Raw genomic sequence first — 17,790 nt, forward strand, 5'->3', positions numbered from 1 at the left:
CCTGGGGGATGGTGGTTTTATTTTTGGATCTTTTAAAATCAAACAGGAATGCCAAACAAGAAAAAAGACCCATAGAACGTTGCTCATATAAACTGAAATCGGCTCCCAAGCCCTCAGCGCCCCCACTTCCATGTGGTGCAACAAGTAAAATCCAGACTGGGGTCTATATAGCTCGCTGGCATTTGTAACCTTGGGGAGAACTGGCCCAAGTCTCTGTGCTTGGCTAGTTGCTCTCAACCAGGGACTCGGGCAAATTTCCTTCCACTCTTAAGACAGGCAGGGGAAGAACAGGGGGAATAAAAGAAAAGGCTTGATTCCACTGATCGATGCCCCTCTCTGTACTTAATAGAGACTTAACAATCTGAAAATGTTTTTAGTTTAGTCAAATCATCCCTTGCCACCTGTTTAGCTGATGACAGTGTAGCTGATTTCACGGTACATGGTCCCCCTAAGGGTTTTCTACGATAAAATGTCAAGAGAAAAGTCAGCAGGAACTGTGTTACGAAAGTGGACATTTGCTATTGTCATTAACAAGGATTTTTTTTACCCCCTTAACTGATGTGAAATGCAAACTCCCTCCCCCCTCCTCTTTTCGTTAAGCCATCTCAGCAGCACAACTGTCACCTTCCCAGCGTTTTTTAATATGAATGTGAAATTAGCGAAGATGCCCTTTCCCCTGGCGGACAGAATCCTCTGTTATTAAAAAGTAAAGCACTTTAATAATGAAAACTTTTTCCTCTTTTTCCTGTGTTTTAACTGTTTAAAATTAATGAGAAGGGCAGAACGGTTGTCAAAGCGATATTGAAAGCCGGGCAGCCAGGACCGAATAAGCACAAAAATCCCTCTAGAGTGTTAAATAAACAGAGCTTCAGCCCTCTCCGAATCCCTCTGTTGGTTATTGTATACATTCTGTAACAGCACTCAGAATAGATCTGAGAGCCAGGGAGGCAGAAAGGTTTCAGAATTCCAATAAAGGCCTCAAATTAAAGACAGCCTGGTGCGAATTCCAGGAGAAAATTAAAGAGACCTCAAGCTTAAGTGACAGGTGACTTGCTTCTATGTCACAACTGTCAGGGGATTTAGTGATAATATGGCAATATATTACAAAGGGCTTTTCTTATTCCCCCCTTTAGGTTTCAAAATGAGGCATCTTTTCTTCCTAGCCAAAAAAAAAAATATATATATATATATATACATATATATATATGTGTGTGTGTGTGTGTGTGTGTATACATATGTGTATATGTACATATACAGCTATAGATAGATGTGCATGTGTGAAATACAGTATGTAGAAAATAAGAGATGAAATTGGGTTCGTGGTTCTGAAATGGTAAGGTCAATCTGATAAAAACAAAAGAAAGTTAATGGCAGAAAATAAAATGTGCTTCGGAAAAAGCTTTTCTTTCCTTCTCTTATCCCCACTTATGCTGCCCCCCCTTCCAAAAATACTTTATTTTAAAATTGCCCCTCCTGAGAATGAATGAGCCATTTTTTTTGAGTTGTCTTCTGGGGAGGACAGTCTAAATTTAAACTGAAAATGGAGGGGGCCAGAGCTATGCTGCATAATCTCCAGCCCCAGACAGGTAAAATGCTCCCTTAATGAGAATGGGTCAAACCCCTGAAGGCATATGAATACCCCATAGGATTGGCTCCCCCACCCTCAAAGGCACAGAGATTCCGTATTGGTTAATGAAGCTAACTTGCAACCAATGGAGTGGAGTACAATGGTTGTTAAGGTGGAAAAATCGCTATCCTTCTTTGAGCACTCCATCCTCTTTCTGTTTGGAAGGTCCCAGTGATCTTGGGGAGGGCAGACACAGATCAAACAGGAGAGAGCAAGGGGCTAGTGATCTGATTTTAATATTTTACAGTGCCAAAGGAAAACTCAAGTTAGGCTAAGTTTCAAGACTCATTTCATAGCAACAAGAAACTTGTAGCAAAGACAATTTTGGGCTTGTTTTTATAGGGATGGAAATTTTCACAGCCCATTAGACTGAGAGACAAGATCAAGAGAAGTAGGCCAAACAAAATTTTTTGGGTAATAAATTTGTGGTGGTGGGTTTTGTTTTGGTTTGTTTTTCAAAGAGCATGCCCTAATACTTCTAGCTTCCAAGATGGTTTTAAACAAAATGGAAGGATTTTGCTTTAATCACCTTATTGCTAGGCTGATTTTTCCCCCCAAGGTCCCTAGAACCTTCTGAGTGTTTCCCAGTAAAGTTGAAAGATCAGATTTATTCTCTTTGTAGGTGGGTGAACATTCACACACCCAGACGTAGCCATATATATTTTATATACCTAAATATGAAATATACATTTTACAGGTGCTTCACCACTTTCTTACTTCTCACAGAAGCCCAAAAAGGTGTGTGCCGAAGGGATACTTATAATGGACTTCAATCGAGCTGGGTGAAGAAGAGCTGCATTATAATGAGGCTTCTGTGTGTCTGTGTAAAATATATAGTGACTGTATCCACATGCATCTGCATAGTTCATCGTGAGACAGAGGAGACCATGTAAATTATGGGAAGCAAGTTAAGTTGTATGTACTGGGTTCTTCAAACAAAAGTAGGATTAGAAGTTGCATATGATAACTATTCTATTCTTCTCACTAGTCACATGGGTCAGGATTGTCTTGGGTTGAGACAACACAACTCAGTTCAACAATTTTGATCAAATTGATGAAAAATGTTTTAAAATTCATATTTATCAGGGATCTCAAATCAGTTAACTTGGGATTTTTGTTTATAAGACATATAATAACTGATGCAGTCGATTTTATTTACTGATGCCACCAACTAATTTGGAGCACTGGGTACAATCTCTATCATTTTTTTTAAAACAAGAAACACCAAGAATCTCATTGAGGTGCAATAAATCCACCAGATCCCAGGAAGTCTTCTTGATTGCTCTTCAAATCAGGGTGAAAAAAATATATTTTGGAAACCTCTGGAGAACAGGGGCCAAGAGAGTTACTTTTATAGGTTCCTCAGAATGCAAAAAGAAATACAAGTGCCATCTTTCACTTTTGGGGAAAAAAGGAAATCTTCATCTGGATAAATTTAATTTTCTTTCTTCTCCCTTACTCAACTGTAAGAAAGATACAAAAAATTGGTGGCCTGCTTCCTGGAAAGAAATTTGGTGGCCAGTAGAAGGACATAGACTATTTTCACTTGGAGGCCAGTTCTGGGGTTGCTGTGAACAACTGACTTTGGAATCAAGAAGACTTGGGTTCAAATCCCACTTCTTGTACTTCCTTCCTGTGTGGCTCTTCCTAGGCCTCAGTTTCTTCTTCTGTATATAAAGGAGGTCCTACTATATGGTAATGATGGCAAACCTCTGAGACTACATGCCCCCCAATACCCCACATGGAAGAAGGATGAAGCACTTCCATTGGGCTGCTGGACAGAGGGGCAGGTGAAATGAGGAATGTCCTCAGAGAGTATAGAGAAGGGGAGGGGAGTGGCCTGAGCTCTCTTGCTCCCCTCCAGCTCTGGTGTCTGTGACCCGCCCACCTTATATTCTGTGCACTCCCTGGTGGGCAGAGGGGCAGGGCATGTGAAATGTCATCAGGCGCAGTGGAGAGGGAGAGGGGAGCAGCTCCATCAGAGACCCTCTGCCTTTCTAGTAATGAACTTTGGGCCAGGGAGGGCAGCTGAGTGCCCACAGAGAGCTTGCTACGTGCCATAGGTTAGCCACCACTGCTATATGGCCTTCCAGTTCTTAATCTATAGACCCCTATTCCAAATACATTGAACTTGCTAGTAAACTAAATAAATGCCTATCTGATCAACTTTCAATGGTCTCTCTCGGAAGTTTTGGTTAACTTTTTTTTTCCTTTTTTGGTTAAGTTCTTTTTAGTTTCCAAAAAGTAGATAAATGCTTGCATTCCTTTTTGGGACAGTCTGATGAAAAATGGTGGGTTGTGGAGAGAGGAGGGAATAAGCATTTATATAGCCCTTATTATGTGTCAGGCACATTGCTAAGCTCTTTATACAAATATTATCTTACTGGATCCTCATAACAGCCTGGAGGCAGATGTTCTTAGAGCCCAAGAGTCTGGGCCTGAATTTGAACTCAGGTCTTCCTGATTCCAGACCCAGGGTTCTATCCACTGCTTTTGGACATTGAGTTCAGATTCTATTCCTGTGACTAAATCAATTTACCAAAGTTTCACAAGAAATATGTCATGCTTTAGATTCCTCATTATGAAATAGGAATAGCGATTAGTCCCTTGGAAAGAACAAAGCCTATCCCACAAAGGGTTATAAAGCTAAAGTGAGATGTATGTGAAGATCTTAATGGGTAAAAAATAAAAAAATTCATATATTAACTTAACTCAAAAGACAGTTGTGAGGAAAGGGCTTTGCATACCTTCAAGCACTTATATAAGAAATACTAGAGCTGGGATTTAGATTTAAGACTTCAGAGACAGCAAGTTGTAATGGGTAGAGAGCTAGGAAGGCCTGGGCTGAAGTCTGGCCATTGTCATGTATTGGGTATGTGACCTTGGACAAGTCATTTCAGGGTCCCAGGCACTTCTCTAAGACAATAGGTTCAATCTATACAAATGAAATCATAAATTAGGACCAACTCCCCTCCCCTACTTCCCCCTACCCAATAATTTAAAATAAGTTCAGTTTTCAAAGTTAGAAAGTGACAGATATCTCTGTATTCAGGTCAAATGCAGAATCATTTGTGTGTGGCAATATCTACATATTGCCAACTATATGTTGCCAACTACGTGACACCATCCCAATTTCTTTATTGTGCTGGAATGAAAAAAAAAAGTATTGCTTGGAATAAGGGGTGATCAGTAGATAGTTTTAGTGCTGCTTTGGATATGTGATCATGAGGAAGTCACCTGACCTCTTGGGAGCCTTGATGTCTCCATCTGTTAACAAGACCAAATGCCTTACAAGCAAACCTCAAAGCACTATAATAAGCACAAAATAGTTCCAAAGTGATTTTTGGCCTAAAAAATGTTGTTATGAGAGATTTTAGCTCTGTAGAGTTAAATGTCTTTTTTTTTTCTTTTCAAAAAGGAAATTAATTCTGTGAATGTTTAGTGAGTTCCAGCCTAGTTAGGAACAACAAGGAAGGTTCACTTGGTAGTTGATTTTTAATTCTTCTCTTTATTGGAGACAATTTCTCAACTGCCCCTTTTAACAAGAGAACTTATAAGAGGATCAGTCAACCCCCTCAGTACCTCAGACAGATCCAAATAAAGACACAGAAGAATAAAGGGATTTTTAAGCTTGATCTACTTGGCTCTGATTTTCCAGTCTATCCCCAGGCATAAGGAAACAAACGTAAAATATTTAAACCTGCGTACTAAAATTCAAATAATTAATATTTCATGGACAAAACTACAGATAGCATCTCAATGTGTTTATGCATGGGTGCGTACATACCATATTGAAGAGTATGGAGGTTTGGGGTGGAAATTATTGCCCAGCAGGGTGAAAAGCCTGATAGAAAGAGGAGACAAGGATGCTCAGAGCTGTCTACAACTGCTCAGTACCTCCATATGGAGCTGCATGGATAATAAAGATTTTTCTTCTTAATGAATACAACTTTACTCTTCCTCTGTGTATAGTACACACACATTAAAAAATGGATGAAATGAGTGGGTCTGAAAGGAGACATGGAGATATTTTTTTTCCTGCTGTCTTGGATGAAGGACTGGAGTCAGTTGTCCTTGCTGATAATCTGGAGAGGGACCACCAGGGTTGAGCGTATACTTCTGCCTCCAAATTCATTCTGGCCTGGACCTCCTTTCTGGTAACTCTGCCTGCTGTTGTATGGCATGCTTCCAGTATGGACTGTAGCCCATTAACTGGATGAGACCAGCAAACATGTCCAGAACCAAAGAGGGGGTGGTGAGGAGGGGAGAGAATCAATGCTCCATCTAATCTGACCCCATCTAATTTGCATGGCTCTTAGAATACAGGTTTAACTTAATAAAGGCAATTGCTAACCCCTTAACATCAATAACATTATCCCAGATCAAGAAACATGTCATAATCACTAGCAATAAATATACTAACAAATTTCAACAAGAAAACTCACCTTGTTTCCCCATCGTCTTGCTTTAAAACGATCATCCGTTGCCAAAATTGATAAAATGTCCTCCATCTTTATCTCAGATACACTGAAATGAGAAAGATATCTCAAGCTGAATTTTCTTTTTTTCCAAATGGCAGTTTGTGGCATAAAAGTGGCCTATTTATAGGTAATCAGTCTCAAGAAAAAAAAAAGAAAATTGGATATTTTACTAAACCTTTATGAATTCCAAAGGGAGAAGGGCCTCTGTGTTAATACATGGTTTGATATCCAAAGCAGAATTACAGGAAAATGCCACATCTCCTTAGCTAATCTAAAACCTAAAACAGTATTTAAGCTTTAGGGATTATTTCATTACTTCCTAACAACTCTGACATGAAATAAATATTTACGAGTCCCATGTTGGCTTAGGTGGAAGGTAGTGGGACCACAGAGCCATTTCAGAAAGCTTCCAGGTTTCCCTATTCTCAGGAAATGGTTGCATTTCATTGGGAACACAGGAATGAAATATTTCAATAAAGCTGTTTTTCCCTATTATCTTGCTGATATTTTGGAGAAGATGATTACAGAGGAAAGCACCAAACTTGGGACTGCAAGACCGCCAAAGCGTACACCTAAGTAAAATTAGCCTGTTCTCTTACTCCATCGTGTAATGTATTCACTGCTTCTGTCCTTTCAATTGTTAGGCAGACCAAAGGTCAAACTATCTCATCAATCCTTGGGCACAACTGAAAAGATGGCAGGAGTTGTGGGCAAACAGCTAAAATGAGTCTTAGCAGAAAAAAAAAGGATGTTTTCTGGGCTCTACTTCAGAAATGAGGGTAGCATGGTGAGATCTGCCAACCCAATGCAAAATCTGGTCCAGAAAGTTGAGATTTCATCCAACTCTTCAGGATGGTCACAGGCTCAGAATATACGAGGCAGGAATGAATAGCACCCAGTGTTGCTGCTAATTAGCTGGGTAAGTCACCTCACCTTTAGGCCTCAGTTACTTCCTTTTTATAATGATGCTGGCCTAAATGATCCCCCAAGTTCCTTCCAGCTCTAAATCCTAGGAATCTGTCTTTCTCCATGCATATGCCAAGCAGGAAATAAGGGTTGGAGATAACTCCTTTTCCAGCAAGAAAGAGATAAAAGGAGAAGGGTTCTGGGGGAGGGAAATGAATCACAAAAAGACAACCGATTTTTTTGTGTTGTTTTTTTTTTTGAAAAATATAACAGCAAATTAAAACATGAATGGCAACCTCTTATGCGAAAGAAGACAAGTCTCCCCTTTTCCCCCAAAGGTTGCTCTGACACAGCTATGAATGAAAACGTCAAGTCTTTGACAGTGATTTGCCTGAAATGTGTCATCTCTTTCCTTCGACAACCTCCACACCTTCCCATACACACTCCTCTGTCTCCCTCGGCATACTGCCAGCTCACAACTCAACAGAGTTTACAGTAGGGAGAGTCAGAGATGGTAGTGAGAACAGGCAAAGGCATCCGGGGCACATTGGGGTGATGTTGATAACTTCATGGAGAAGCCATTTTTAAAAAATAACTTACTAAGGACACCCTCACATGAGAAAGAAATGCTGCAAAGCCTGTCGAGGCTGCTTTCACATTTCCCTTGGAATGCTGAGGAAATGAAAGAGCAGAAGCCAAGTTTTCTGACACATGCTTCCATTCTTGGGTTTTTCCCCCTTCGGAAGAAAGAGGAAAGATACAAATATAATAGAAACAGAAAGTGCAGTCAAAATTTCGAAGAGAAGCCGGGAATAAGGGATGTGGAGGGAGAGGGTAGGAAGAGGAGGGGGCAGTCAGGCAATCAAAAATCTCTAAACTGTATCCAAGTGGCAAAGACAGGGAGGTGGCCCAGTTTTCTTAAATGTGATGAACCACTGGTTCTTCTGGGTATGAAAGGACTTCTGGACCACTGGCTCGAATGTGGCAAATTTTAAGAGTCTAAATGCCTTCAAATGAATGGAAGAAGAAATAAGAACCTGAGTGATTTACAGTTTAAAGGGCCCTCCTTCCTATTTCTAAATCTTTTCTTCTAAGGAACAAAGAGAATTTGCTCTGATTATTTATGGTTCTAGCCACAGATCTGGATCACCCCCACCTTCCCATGAAAAGAGATAAATAAATAAATTCAGGGAACTGTCTGGTGCCTGATCTAAGAAATACATGTTTTGATGAAGCATTTACATTTTAATAAACCAGTGATGACTTTCATTAGAAACACATTTAAAGGGGAGGAGGAAAAAAAAGTTAGGAAGTTGGCAAATACAAAGAAGTCAAAAGGATGCGTGAGCAAAGTTATCAGTATTTAAACAGAAGAGGCAGAGGCCCAGTGCATCTGTCTTTTGCCCTGTATGCTAAATTAAATTGTCAGGATTAGCTCCACAATGCGCCGTTTATGAAGGCAGGCGGCAATTTGTTGTGATGGCCCTTGCTGCTGGGAGCCTCAACCTGCCTTTCTGAATCTTCTCCATGATTCATCAGCCATCCCAGCATCCTGCTGCCTGGTTCTCCCATGTGTGCACACAAACATAAAGACACTTCCATGGACTTGGGAGTGTGCAGGATTCCTGAAAGAAGAGAATCCTTTTGCCATCACCCACCATGCAACTGGTTCTCACTAGGATGAAATTTCTCTTATTGATTATCAAAGGGACCTTTATGGAAAGGCAGGACACTGGACAAATGGTAGGAGAACTGGGTTTGAACCCTAGCTTAAACATAGCTTCTAGTCTTTTCCAAGCCTCAGTTTATTCATCAGTGAAGTGACGGTATTCTCATTTGCATACCCATCTGAGTGGTGTGAGAAAAGCATTTTGTAAAGCTTAAAAGTGCTATAGAAAGGTGAGCTACAATCATTATTATAAATCAGAGGTTCATTATCTTGCTCTCAAAAAAAGGAGGCTACAAGTATAATAAAGTTATTTTGATGGACTAAGTTTTGCACATAATAACATTTCCTCAATACCTGGACTTTCTGGTCAGGGCAATAATGATCAGGAAGGAAGGCACCCAGAACAGTCTTCTTATATAAAATGTCTTAAAGTATGGCCATATTCCCTAAAATAAAGACCAAATGCTGAATTTATCTATTATCCTCAAAATATTGCCTATGTACCTGCATGTACAAAAATACTTATAGCAGATCTTTTTGTGGGGGCAAAGAATTAGAAACTGAAGGGATGCTCGCTAATTGGGAAATGGCTAAAAAGTTATAGTATATGATTGTGATGAAATACTATAATGTAGTGTAAGAAATGATGAAGAGGATGGTTTCAGAAAAGCCTGGGAAGATTTACATGAGCTAAGGCAAAATGAAGTGAGCAGAACTGGTAGGACAATTTATCTAGGAACAGCAATATTGTAATGATAATCAACTGTGAAAGACTTAGCAATTTTCATCAATACAATGATCCACAATAACTACAAAGGATTTGTGATGAAAAATGCTATCCACCTCCAGGATAGAAAACTGAGGAACTCTGAGTACAGATGGAAGCATATTTTATTTTTTGTATACTGAGTATAGTGTTTCCTTTTCTTCTCAATGGGTAGGGAAATGGGGTGGAAGGTGAGAATTTGGAACTAAAAAAAAAATTCAAAAAAATTTAAAAATAAACTGTCATGGGGAAGCCAGGTGGCTCAATGGATAGAGAGCCAAGCCCAGAGACAGGAGGTCTTGGGTTCAAATATGGTCTCAGACACTTCTTAGTTGTGTGACCTTGGATAAGTCATTTAATCCCCATTGTCTAGACCTTACTGCTCTTCTGGAAAGAAAATAAACTATAATGAGAAAAAAAAAACACGTTCATCTTCTTCAACAAACCAAACCAAACCAACCATAGAATAAGGAATTTCCCTGTTTTTAAAAATCCCACAAATTAAAGAGAATTTCACAAGAATGACTTAGCTTTTTAAATTTTGTTTTTAGAAGAAACCTATTTTCAAAGAAGATGGAGTTACTTTTCTTGGTTCTACACTGTACACAGTTCAAGAAAGATTACTATTTTCTACCATTTTTTTCCCTTTTTGGTTTGTATTTATACTGTTTTCCCCAAAACCTACATCAAATGGGTTTAATACAGGAATACGGAAAAGGTAGATGGCCCTATTGCTGGCATCGGACAATTATAATTTGACTCTGAAATAACAGACAAACAAAGATGATGACAAAGGAACAAGAGATAGACAAACAAGGAGAGATACATAAAGAGAGACAGAAAGACATAGAGAGGTACACAGAGGAAAAGGAAGTCCACTAAGCCATCAGGAAGGAGTAGGGACATGAATCTGTAGGCTTGGACCCAAGAGTTAGGATGTAACTGTGGAATCACAGTATCTCTCCTTACACAAGAATTGCTAAAGAATGGGAATTAAAATTTTACTCAGGGGTGAGAGGAACAAAAAATCCATGTAAATACAGAAGCTCTCTACAAATAAGAAAGCAACAGTGTGATTGAAGCAAGATCACTAGATTTGAAGCTAGAAAACCTGAGTTTCAATTCTGACCCTGCTACTGTATGACTATGGGCAAATTAATTTTACCTTAGGCCTCAGTTTCATCATCTATAAAATTAAGAAATTAGATTAGATGGTCTCTAGGTCCTATAATCTTAAATCTGTGGCAGAGAAATTACCCCAAAGGTTCTAGAAAAAAAAAAAAAACTTGTGAAAATACAAGAAAGGAACAGATAAGAAACATATGGTAACTTGGACATCTTAAGGGCACAATAAAAATTTCCATTCCAAATTAATTGATATGGGTTTTCTATCATAATGTCCTAAAATAAGGAAGTCTGAAAGACATATTTTCTCAGGCTACACCTACAGAGAACCTGACAGATATCGTGCTTGGCCCTGTACTTTTCATATTTTTATCAATGACTTGGACAAACGCACAGATCACACCTTATCAAATCTGTGAGTAACACAAATCTAGGAGAGACAGATATCATATTTGATGAGAGAGTCAGGATTCAAAAAGAACTTGACAATCCAGAATGTTAGACCAAATCTAATTTTAAAATCTCTTGATTGTAAAATCCAATGGCCTTTTCTTAGTTCTGTCCTCCTTGACAGTTCTACAACACACAACACTGTTAACTACTCCCACTCTCTTTCTAGGTATCTTTTCCCGGCTTTGGTTTTGGCTACATTGCTTTATCATGGTTTTCCTGCTACCTTTATGGCCAATTATTGTCAATTCTCATCTGCAGGACTAGCATCCAGATCTCACACCTTATGTTTGAGGGTACCCCAAGGCTTTTGTCCATGGCTCAATCTTGTCATTTCTACTTCTATATATATAAGAATCCATCCTTGCAGCTCTTTACCCACAGCCACAATACTGGTTGACTTTCACCATATTCTGCCTGGATTATTATAAGAGTTACCCCATCCCAATTAATTATCCACAGAGTTGATAAAATTTTTTCCTAAAGCATAAATCTAACCATGTCACTCCCCTGCTCAAAAAAACTCCAGTAGCTTCCTCTCACTGATAAGACCAAAATAACTCCTCTGTCATTAAAGTTCTTCACAGCCTGCTCCCAACTACCTTTCCAACCTCATTATATATTAATCTCCTTCTTCCACTCTATGGTCCATTCAAACTAGCCTTTTTACTCTCGCTTACACTCTGCCACTGCTATGACTCTGCATCACCTGTCTCCTGTCCTCTGTAATTCCTCCTCTTAGAATCCTTAGTTTCATTCATGACTTAACTTCAGAGCTACCTTCTACCTGAGGCCCTTCCTGGTTCCCCTCCCAAATCCCCTTATACCTTTTTTGTACATGTCTAAATACATTCCTGTTCTCTCCCCATCAGGATGTATATGCACTGAGGGGAGGGATCATTTCACTTTTTTCCCCTGTATCCCCAGAGATTAGCACAAAATTTGGAACATGGCAACAGATCCATAATATTATAATGAGGCAGATATAAAACTCGTAGCAAACATTTGTGTTAAAAAAGAAAAAGACCTCACAAGAACAAGATTGGGGTGGCATGCCTAGACAGATGATCATTTGAAAGCAATTTAGTTTTAGTAGACTGCAAACTCAACATGAGTCAATGGTATGATGCGACTGCCAGGAAAGCTAACAAGTTTAGCTTGTATTAAGACCCAGGCATCGTGTTTTGGGGACTAGGAGGTAATAGTTTCACTGCTCCCTGTCCTAATCAGATAACTAGACCACAGATATGTTCTTTTTGGCTCTGGCTGCTATACCTTAGGGAGGACATTGTTGAACTACTGTGTTCATAGGAAGGCCACCAGGGTGGCAAAGGGCTGGAAGTTCATGACATAAGAGCATCAGTTGAAGTAAATGGGGAAATTTAGCAGAGCAAAGATGTGGCAGGGGATTGGAAGGGGAAGAGGATATGATAGTTTTCTTAAGTATCTGAAGGTTTAGCTCCTGGAAGAGGGATTAAACTTTTTCAAGTTGGACCCAGAGGGAAGAGTTAGGAGTAACATGGGTAGAAATTCTGAAGAGGCAAATTTGGACTTGATTTAAGGAAAAACTTCCTAACCATCAGAACCGTCTCCAAGTTTAATGTGCTGCCTGGGGACACAATGGTTTTTCTCTCAGAGGAAATCTACATGCCAGAACTAGATGACCATTTACTGGTTTGTCATGAAAAGGATTCTTATTTAGGTATGGGTTAGATAGTCTCTGAGGAGGTCCCTTACGAATGAGATTCCTTAATTTTGCAACATCTTTCAAACTTGGGTGAAATGGAAGCAAAATAAAACATTATAAAGAAAGCATTGCTTCACAAACTATGTCTACCACAAATTAATATTGGGTATTAGACTTATCTCTGCTCAACCATAAACTCCTTAAAACTGAATTTCTCTCTCAGGGTCTAGCTCAGTGCTTTGTACACAGATGGCACTAATAAGTATTTCTTGAATACATTTGACTTGAAAAAACTGGTATCTGGATCTAGTATACAGGAAAGATCTATAGGGAAGGAAAAATGCCAAGTAAAGGGGTCCTCACTAGGCCTCATGCAGCACTTTCCTTTATGCCTCTTTAATGTGCTTATCATATAAGAATATAAGTATTCTAATTATCTGGGCAGAAGTCAAATCTACCTATTAGATGCTGAGCTCCATGAGGACAGGCACTACGTTTAGCTAAACTGTTTATCCCAAGGGCCTGGAACAGAACTCTGCACATGACATCAAGTTTGATGAATGAGCAAAGAGAGGTATGAGGTAAAACTTCCAAAATGGGGTATGAGGGTTGTCATTGCTTATTCCCTGTGTATTATCCTAGATCAACTCCCCAAGCCCATTCAGTTTGGACCTTTCTATTCAAATTTATGTCATCACTGGTTCTTCTGTGGACTTTTTAGAAGAGAAAAATATGAAGTAGGTGATGGGGCAAACTGTAATGGGGATATGCACTGATAGGGATAACAGAGACCTATTTTACTAGTAAAAGAAACTACATGCCGACCTCTGTCTCTTGAGGAAAACTAAGTGTAATAGATCATTCCATCACCTAGCCTTGTATTCAATAAAAACTGTCGTATACTGAAGATATTACAGGCTTTAGTTTTTGCCACTGGCTATTCTGGGACTCATTTAGGGATCATAAGGGTTAATGGTTCATCGTCAGCCTTACAAGGCCCATCCACTGGAAAATGCGACAGAAAGTTAATTAGCTGAGATCAGCCGAAATCTCGTTCAGGTTTCTGACTCACTTGATTTTGTGAGAAGCCAACGAGTTGACATATTCTGCCTCCGAAGGAGCCAAAATGAGCAGGCTGCTCCCATGGCAGCCAATCCGGGCGGTTCTCCCAATCCGGTGGATGTATTCTGCAGGTGAAGATGGAGCGTTGTACTAAAAAGGGAAACAAAAATGAGGGAATTCACAGATCAAGGGACTGCCATTAATTGGAAGTGCAATACCCCTTACCTGCCTCCAGGTATCCCAAGAATTAAATCCTGGGGCTGTGGTTACTCTAAGACAATCATAAGAAAAAATCACTCAACCCTGAAACTTCTGGCCTCATTGGAAATAACAGGGCTCTGACATGCAAACACAGACACTGGCCAAGTTTCAGATTAACGAGACATCTTCTTGTCCCAATATCTTCCTTTTAATTTTATTTCTCCACAGGCCTCCCTCATCATTTTCCGATTCACATCTTTTCACAGAGATAGTCAACCAGGATGAAAATATGAGCAGAAGGGTAAATTTCTCTATAGTCAAGTCACATGACCTTGGCCTATTTCTTTGGAAAAGTGGCAGAAAAGGGTACTTGGGCAGTGGAGAGAAGGAAAACAAGTGCTCCCAAAGTATCCCATCAAACTGACTGGAGAGTGCAATGCCCTTTGATGGCCATGTGGATTATGTGTGTATACCTCTGGAGATATTCCTCAATACCCAGGTGCCATTTTCCTAAGGGAAATTAGAACTGTGGCTGTATCTTTTCCAAGAAGGCCACAAAATAGATGAGAAGCATCTCTGGATAGAGAGAGAAGTCCCAAGTTTGAATTTGAGGACCACAACTTAACTAGCCATAGGACCTTAGGCAGGTTAGCCAGCCTCTGTGTGCCCAATTCCTCAGTTATAAAATAGGAATCATAGTTATTGTACAAACATTACAGGGATATTTGTGGGGAAGGTGGCCAGTAAAAAGGTGCTTTATTTTGGTGCACATTCATGATCTCACAGGTCTAGGGAACTCCCCTGAGTTAGGACTCAGTGTATAGAATCAACTCATCTGCATCTTAAAGTCTTCCATAGTGGTCTGAGAGCTTGCTACCTCCCCATAGTCACCCAGTAGTATGTGTCAGAGGCAGGTCTTGAACATTGGTTTCCCGACCTCTAAAGCCAGTCTTGCTCAATTGTCCACCTACTATGCCACACTGCCCCTCAAAAAGTACTATGTAAACTTAAGTTACTATGATTATTTGAGCATCTGGATCAGTGTCAAAACCTCAGCTCCTTTTTGGGCAAGAATAGGATAGAATTTAGCACACTGGACTTACATGCAAAACCTTTATTTAGGAATAGGGAATGGATCTCTGATTTGATTTCATTGACATAAGAATTCCCCAAATGAGCAAAATCTCTCTACCAATATAGTTTGGCACCTTCTCTGCAACTTCTAGTCTTAGAAAGCTGCCTGTAGTACCAAGAGGTTCAGTGTCTTGCCCAGGGTCACACAAGCCAGCATGGGTCAGAGAAAAGGCCTGAACTGGGGCTTTCCTCTGGCCAAACTCTGAAGTCAGTTCTCTGTCTGCTAGACTATCCTGCATCATCTGTGTCATTGAGCCTTTTTGTTGTCTAAAATGATCAAGAGTTAACTGTATATTATTTTTACCTTTATATTCTTCAAGTGAACCTTTCTTGACGAGAAACCAAATAAAAGAATATCAAGTTGCCTCTAATATATGGAAGGCCAGGCATCTCAAACTAATCAATTGTCACCATGTAAGAAGCCTTGAAATGATCAATTTGGTGTGTGTGTTTGGCCTCCTATACATTAAAATTAGCTTTGTCCCTTGTCTTCTGCACATTCTATAGCCACCAAGACAAAAGAAACAATCAATTTAGTCTGAAAGTGATCATCTGGGAGTAGGTCAGCGTTCTTTCCACTGACAGTCATGCATTGCTATTAAAATGTGAATAAACCATGACTAACATAAACAAGGCACATTTCTCTTGCCCCTTACACAGAAATGGCTTAAAAATAACATTCTGCAGTCTAATGAAAAGAAAAAACAAAACAAAACAAAAGCCACCATACTCTAGTGCTAACACCTGTACCCTCTGGCAAAGCTTCTAGTAGCTAGAGGTATGTGTAAGATGCTGTCAGGAACTTAATTGCTCCCTGCAGGTCAATGTACATGGACACAGCTCTCAGGACAGCTGAGCTATCTCCTTCTGGACACAATGAGGCCTCCCGGGGGCCTGGGTAATTCACGTTGCTTTCAGATTGCAGGGACTATATCTTTGTTGAAACTTTAGTTTCTGACACACATTAGCCTGGAAGCCAGAGAGCCTGCCACCTCCCTTACCTGATTGTGTATTCTGTCTGTTTTGTAGCAGCCAAAAGGTGGGCTAAGTAAAGGAAAGATGTCAAGAGAACTGTGTTGATAAGTCTGGTTACTGACTGGTTACCCAGGCAACACCCAAGAGGGTAATAATAATTATTCTACTTAGGGCTGAAGGATCTATACGTGATTATACAGTATTGCCTCATGCCCACACCATAAAAACTGAAAAATTACCTGAACAATCCATGTGACCTGAGGGAGATCTAAGCCCCGAGCTGCAACGTCCTTTAAAATAGAAAAAAAAAAACACAGTTAAAGAAATGATAGCTACAGAAAACAGTGGCAGGCCAGCCAGGAACTATTTGCCTGAAGGAGCAAAGAGAAAAGGTGGAGAATGCAGTTTCTGATGTCTTCTATACAAGAGGAAACTGCGGACTAATTATCAGATACGTCACATTATAACAATAACTCGTGTATATATAAATAGTACTTTAGGTTTTGCAAAGAACTCTCCTCTCTATCTTTTCATTCAGTCTTCATAGCAAACCAGTGAGCTAGGCAGGGTTGGATATGATGCTCATCACGTGGTCCCCGTCAACCCAACCCCAATGTATTGCTTTGATGGGATTCTCTGTCTCCCCCCGCCCCCCACCCCGGCCCCAGAAAACCACCTCTTCAAAGGTAGAAGACACTTCTTTATTTTGCAATTACAGATTTCTTTCTACTTCTGGTTTTAGGAGAGAGCTGTAGGAGCATTTGGAGAATCCATAGTTGGCCTCTGAGGGCAGATAAGCAGCAAGCGACGCATGCCCATATCTGACAGCTTAATTAAAATATCGGCCAGATCTGTTAATCACTTGAAATGTTTCACTGGAGCATCCCCCAAACTTTGAAGAGAAAAGATTTATTCTGTCCTCCAGCTGGTCCTCTACTAGGGACCCAGAGAGTAAGAATTTCTGGTACCTTTCTATCTCTATCCAGTTTATCAAAAAGATTAGAAAATAGGGTCATGCAATTCCATTATGATAGTCACTTTCTAGTGGGTGCTGCTAGATTCCTGAGAGTCACTTAAAAACTATAAGCATATGGAGGTGAGTAGACTACCAAGGCGGCTTCTTCTAAAGGGCAATGGGAAAGAAATCAGGGATGTGGATTTCCTGGTCACTTTCTTGAATTCACATAGAACTGCTATTGACAGGGCATCAGAACCTGACCTGATTCCACAAGTACAAATGACAGGATGCTGGGTTTTTTTTCTTTTTTAAGTTGGTGGCAAAGCTGCATTTATTAAGTAAGCAGAAGCCTAATATACTAAAAGTGTGTCAACCACCCACTGAAGTGTTTTCATAAAACTCCCACACATGCTAAAGAGCTGAAGGCTGATGTTACTGAGCTGACGGCCTTTTGAGAGCACAATTTAGAGTTTGGCACTATCTGAAGAGGAGTAGGAATTGCTTTCTATACCAACCATGGTTGATGTCTTTAAGAAACTGACGGGCTCTTAAATCTGCTAAGCTCTTGTTAAGAAATGATTTATTTTATATAACTGCTCTTCGGCAGGAGATGCATGTAGACAATGGGCTGCCTGTTCCTTTCAGACAAGCTTTGTAAAAAATTTAATGCTCGTCATTTTAGTAAATTCACTGAGAAACAGATAAAACTTGAAAATAGCACCTGATGTTCGTGAAACTCACTCAAAGTA

The 17,790-nt window shown here is 39.9% G+C and overlaps 1 protein-coding gene across 2 annotated transcripts in view; it reads right to left on the reverse strand.

The window, feature by feature from the left end:
- DDX31 (DEAD-box helicase 31) overlaps positions 1-17,790 on the reverse strand; it is a 93,458-nt gene that overhangs the window by 30,864 nt on the left and 44,804 nt on the right. Inside the window, exons 15-18 of one of the 2 annotated variants that reach the window (XM_007475202.3) lie at positions 16,323-16,373; positions 13,784-13,923; positions 6,073-6,154; positions 4,646-5,471 (exon numbers count right to left, since the gene is read on the reverse strand). In XM_007475202.3, the coding sequence (XP_007475264.1) occupies positions 5,448-5,471; positions 6,073-6,154; positions 13,784-13,923; positions 16,323-16,373 (297 nt within the window). In that variant the 3' untranslated portion in view covers positions 4,646-5,447. Of the gene's footprint in view, positions 1-4,645; positions 5,472-6,072; positions 6,155-13,783; positions 13,924-16,322; positions 16,374-17,790 lie in introns of those variants that run through there. The other variant, XM_001370914.4, reaches the window with a different exon arrangement.

Source organism: Monodelphis domestica, chromosome 1 (assembly GCF_027887165.1).
Source record: "Monodelphis domestica isolate mMonDom1 chromosome 1, mMonDom1.pri, whole genome shotgun sequence".
Classification (NCBI taxonomy): Eukaryota; Metazoa; Chordata; class Mammalia; order Didelphimorphia; family Didelphidae; genus Monodelphis; species Monodelphis domestica.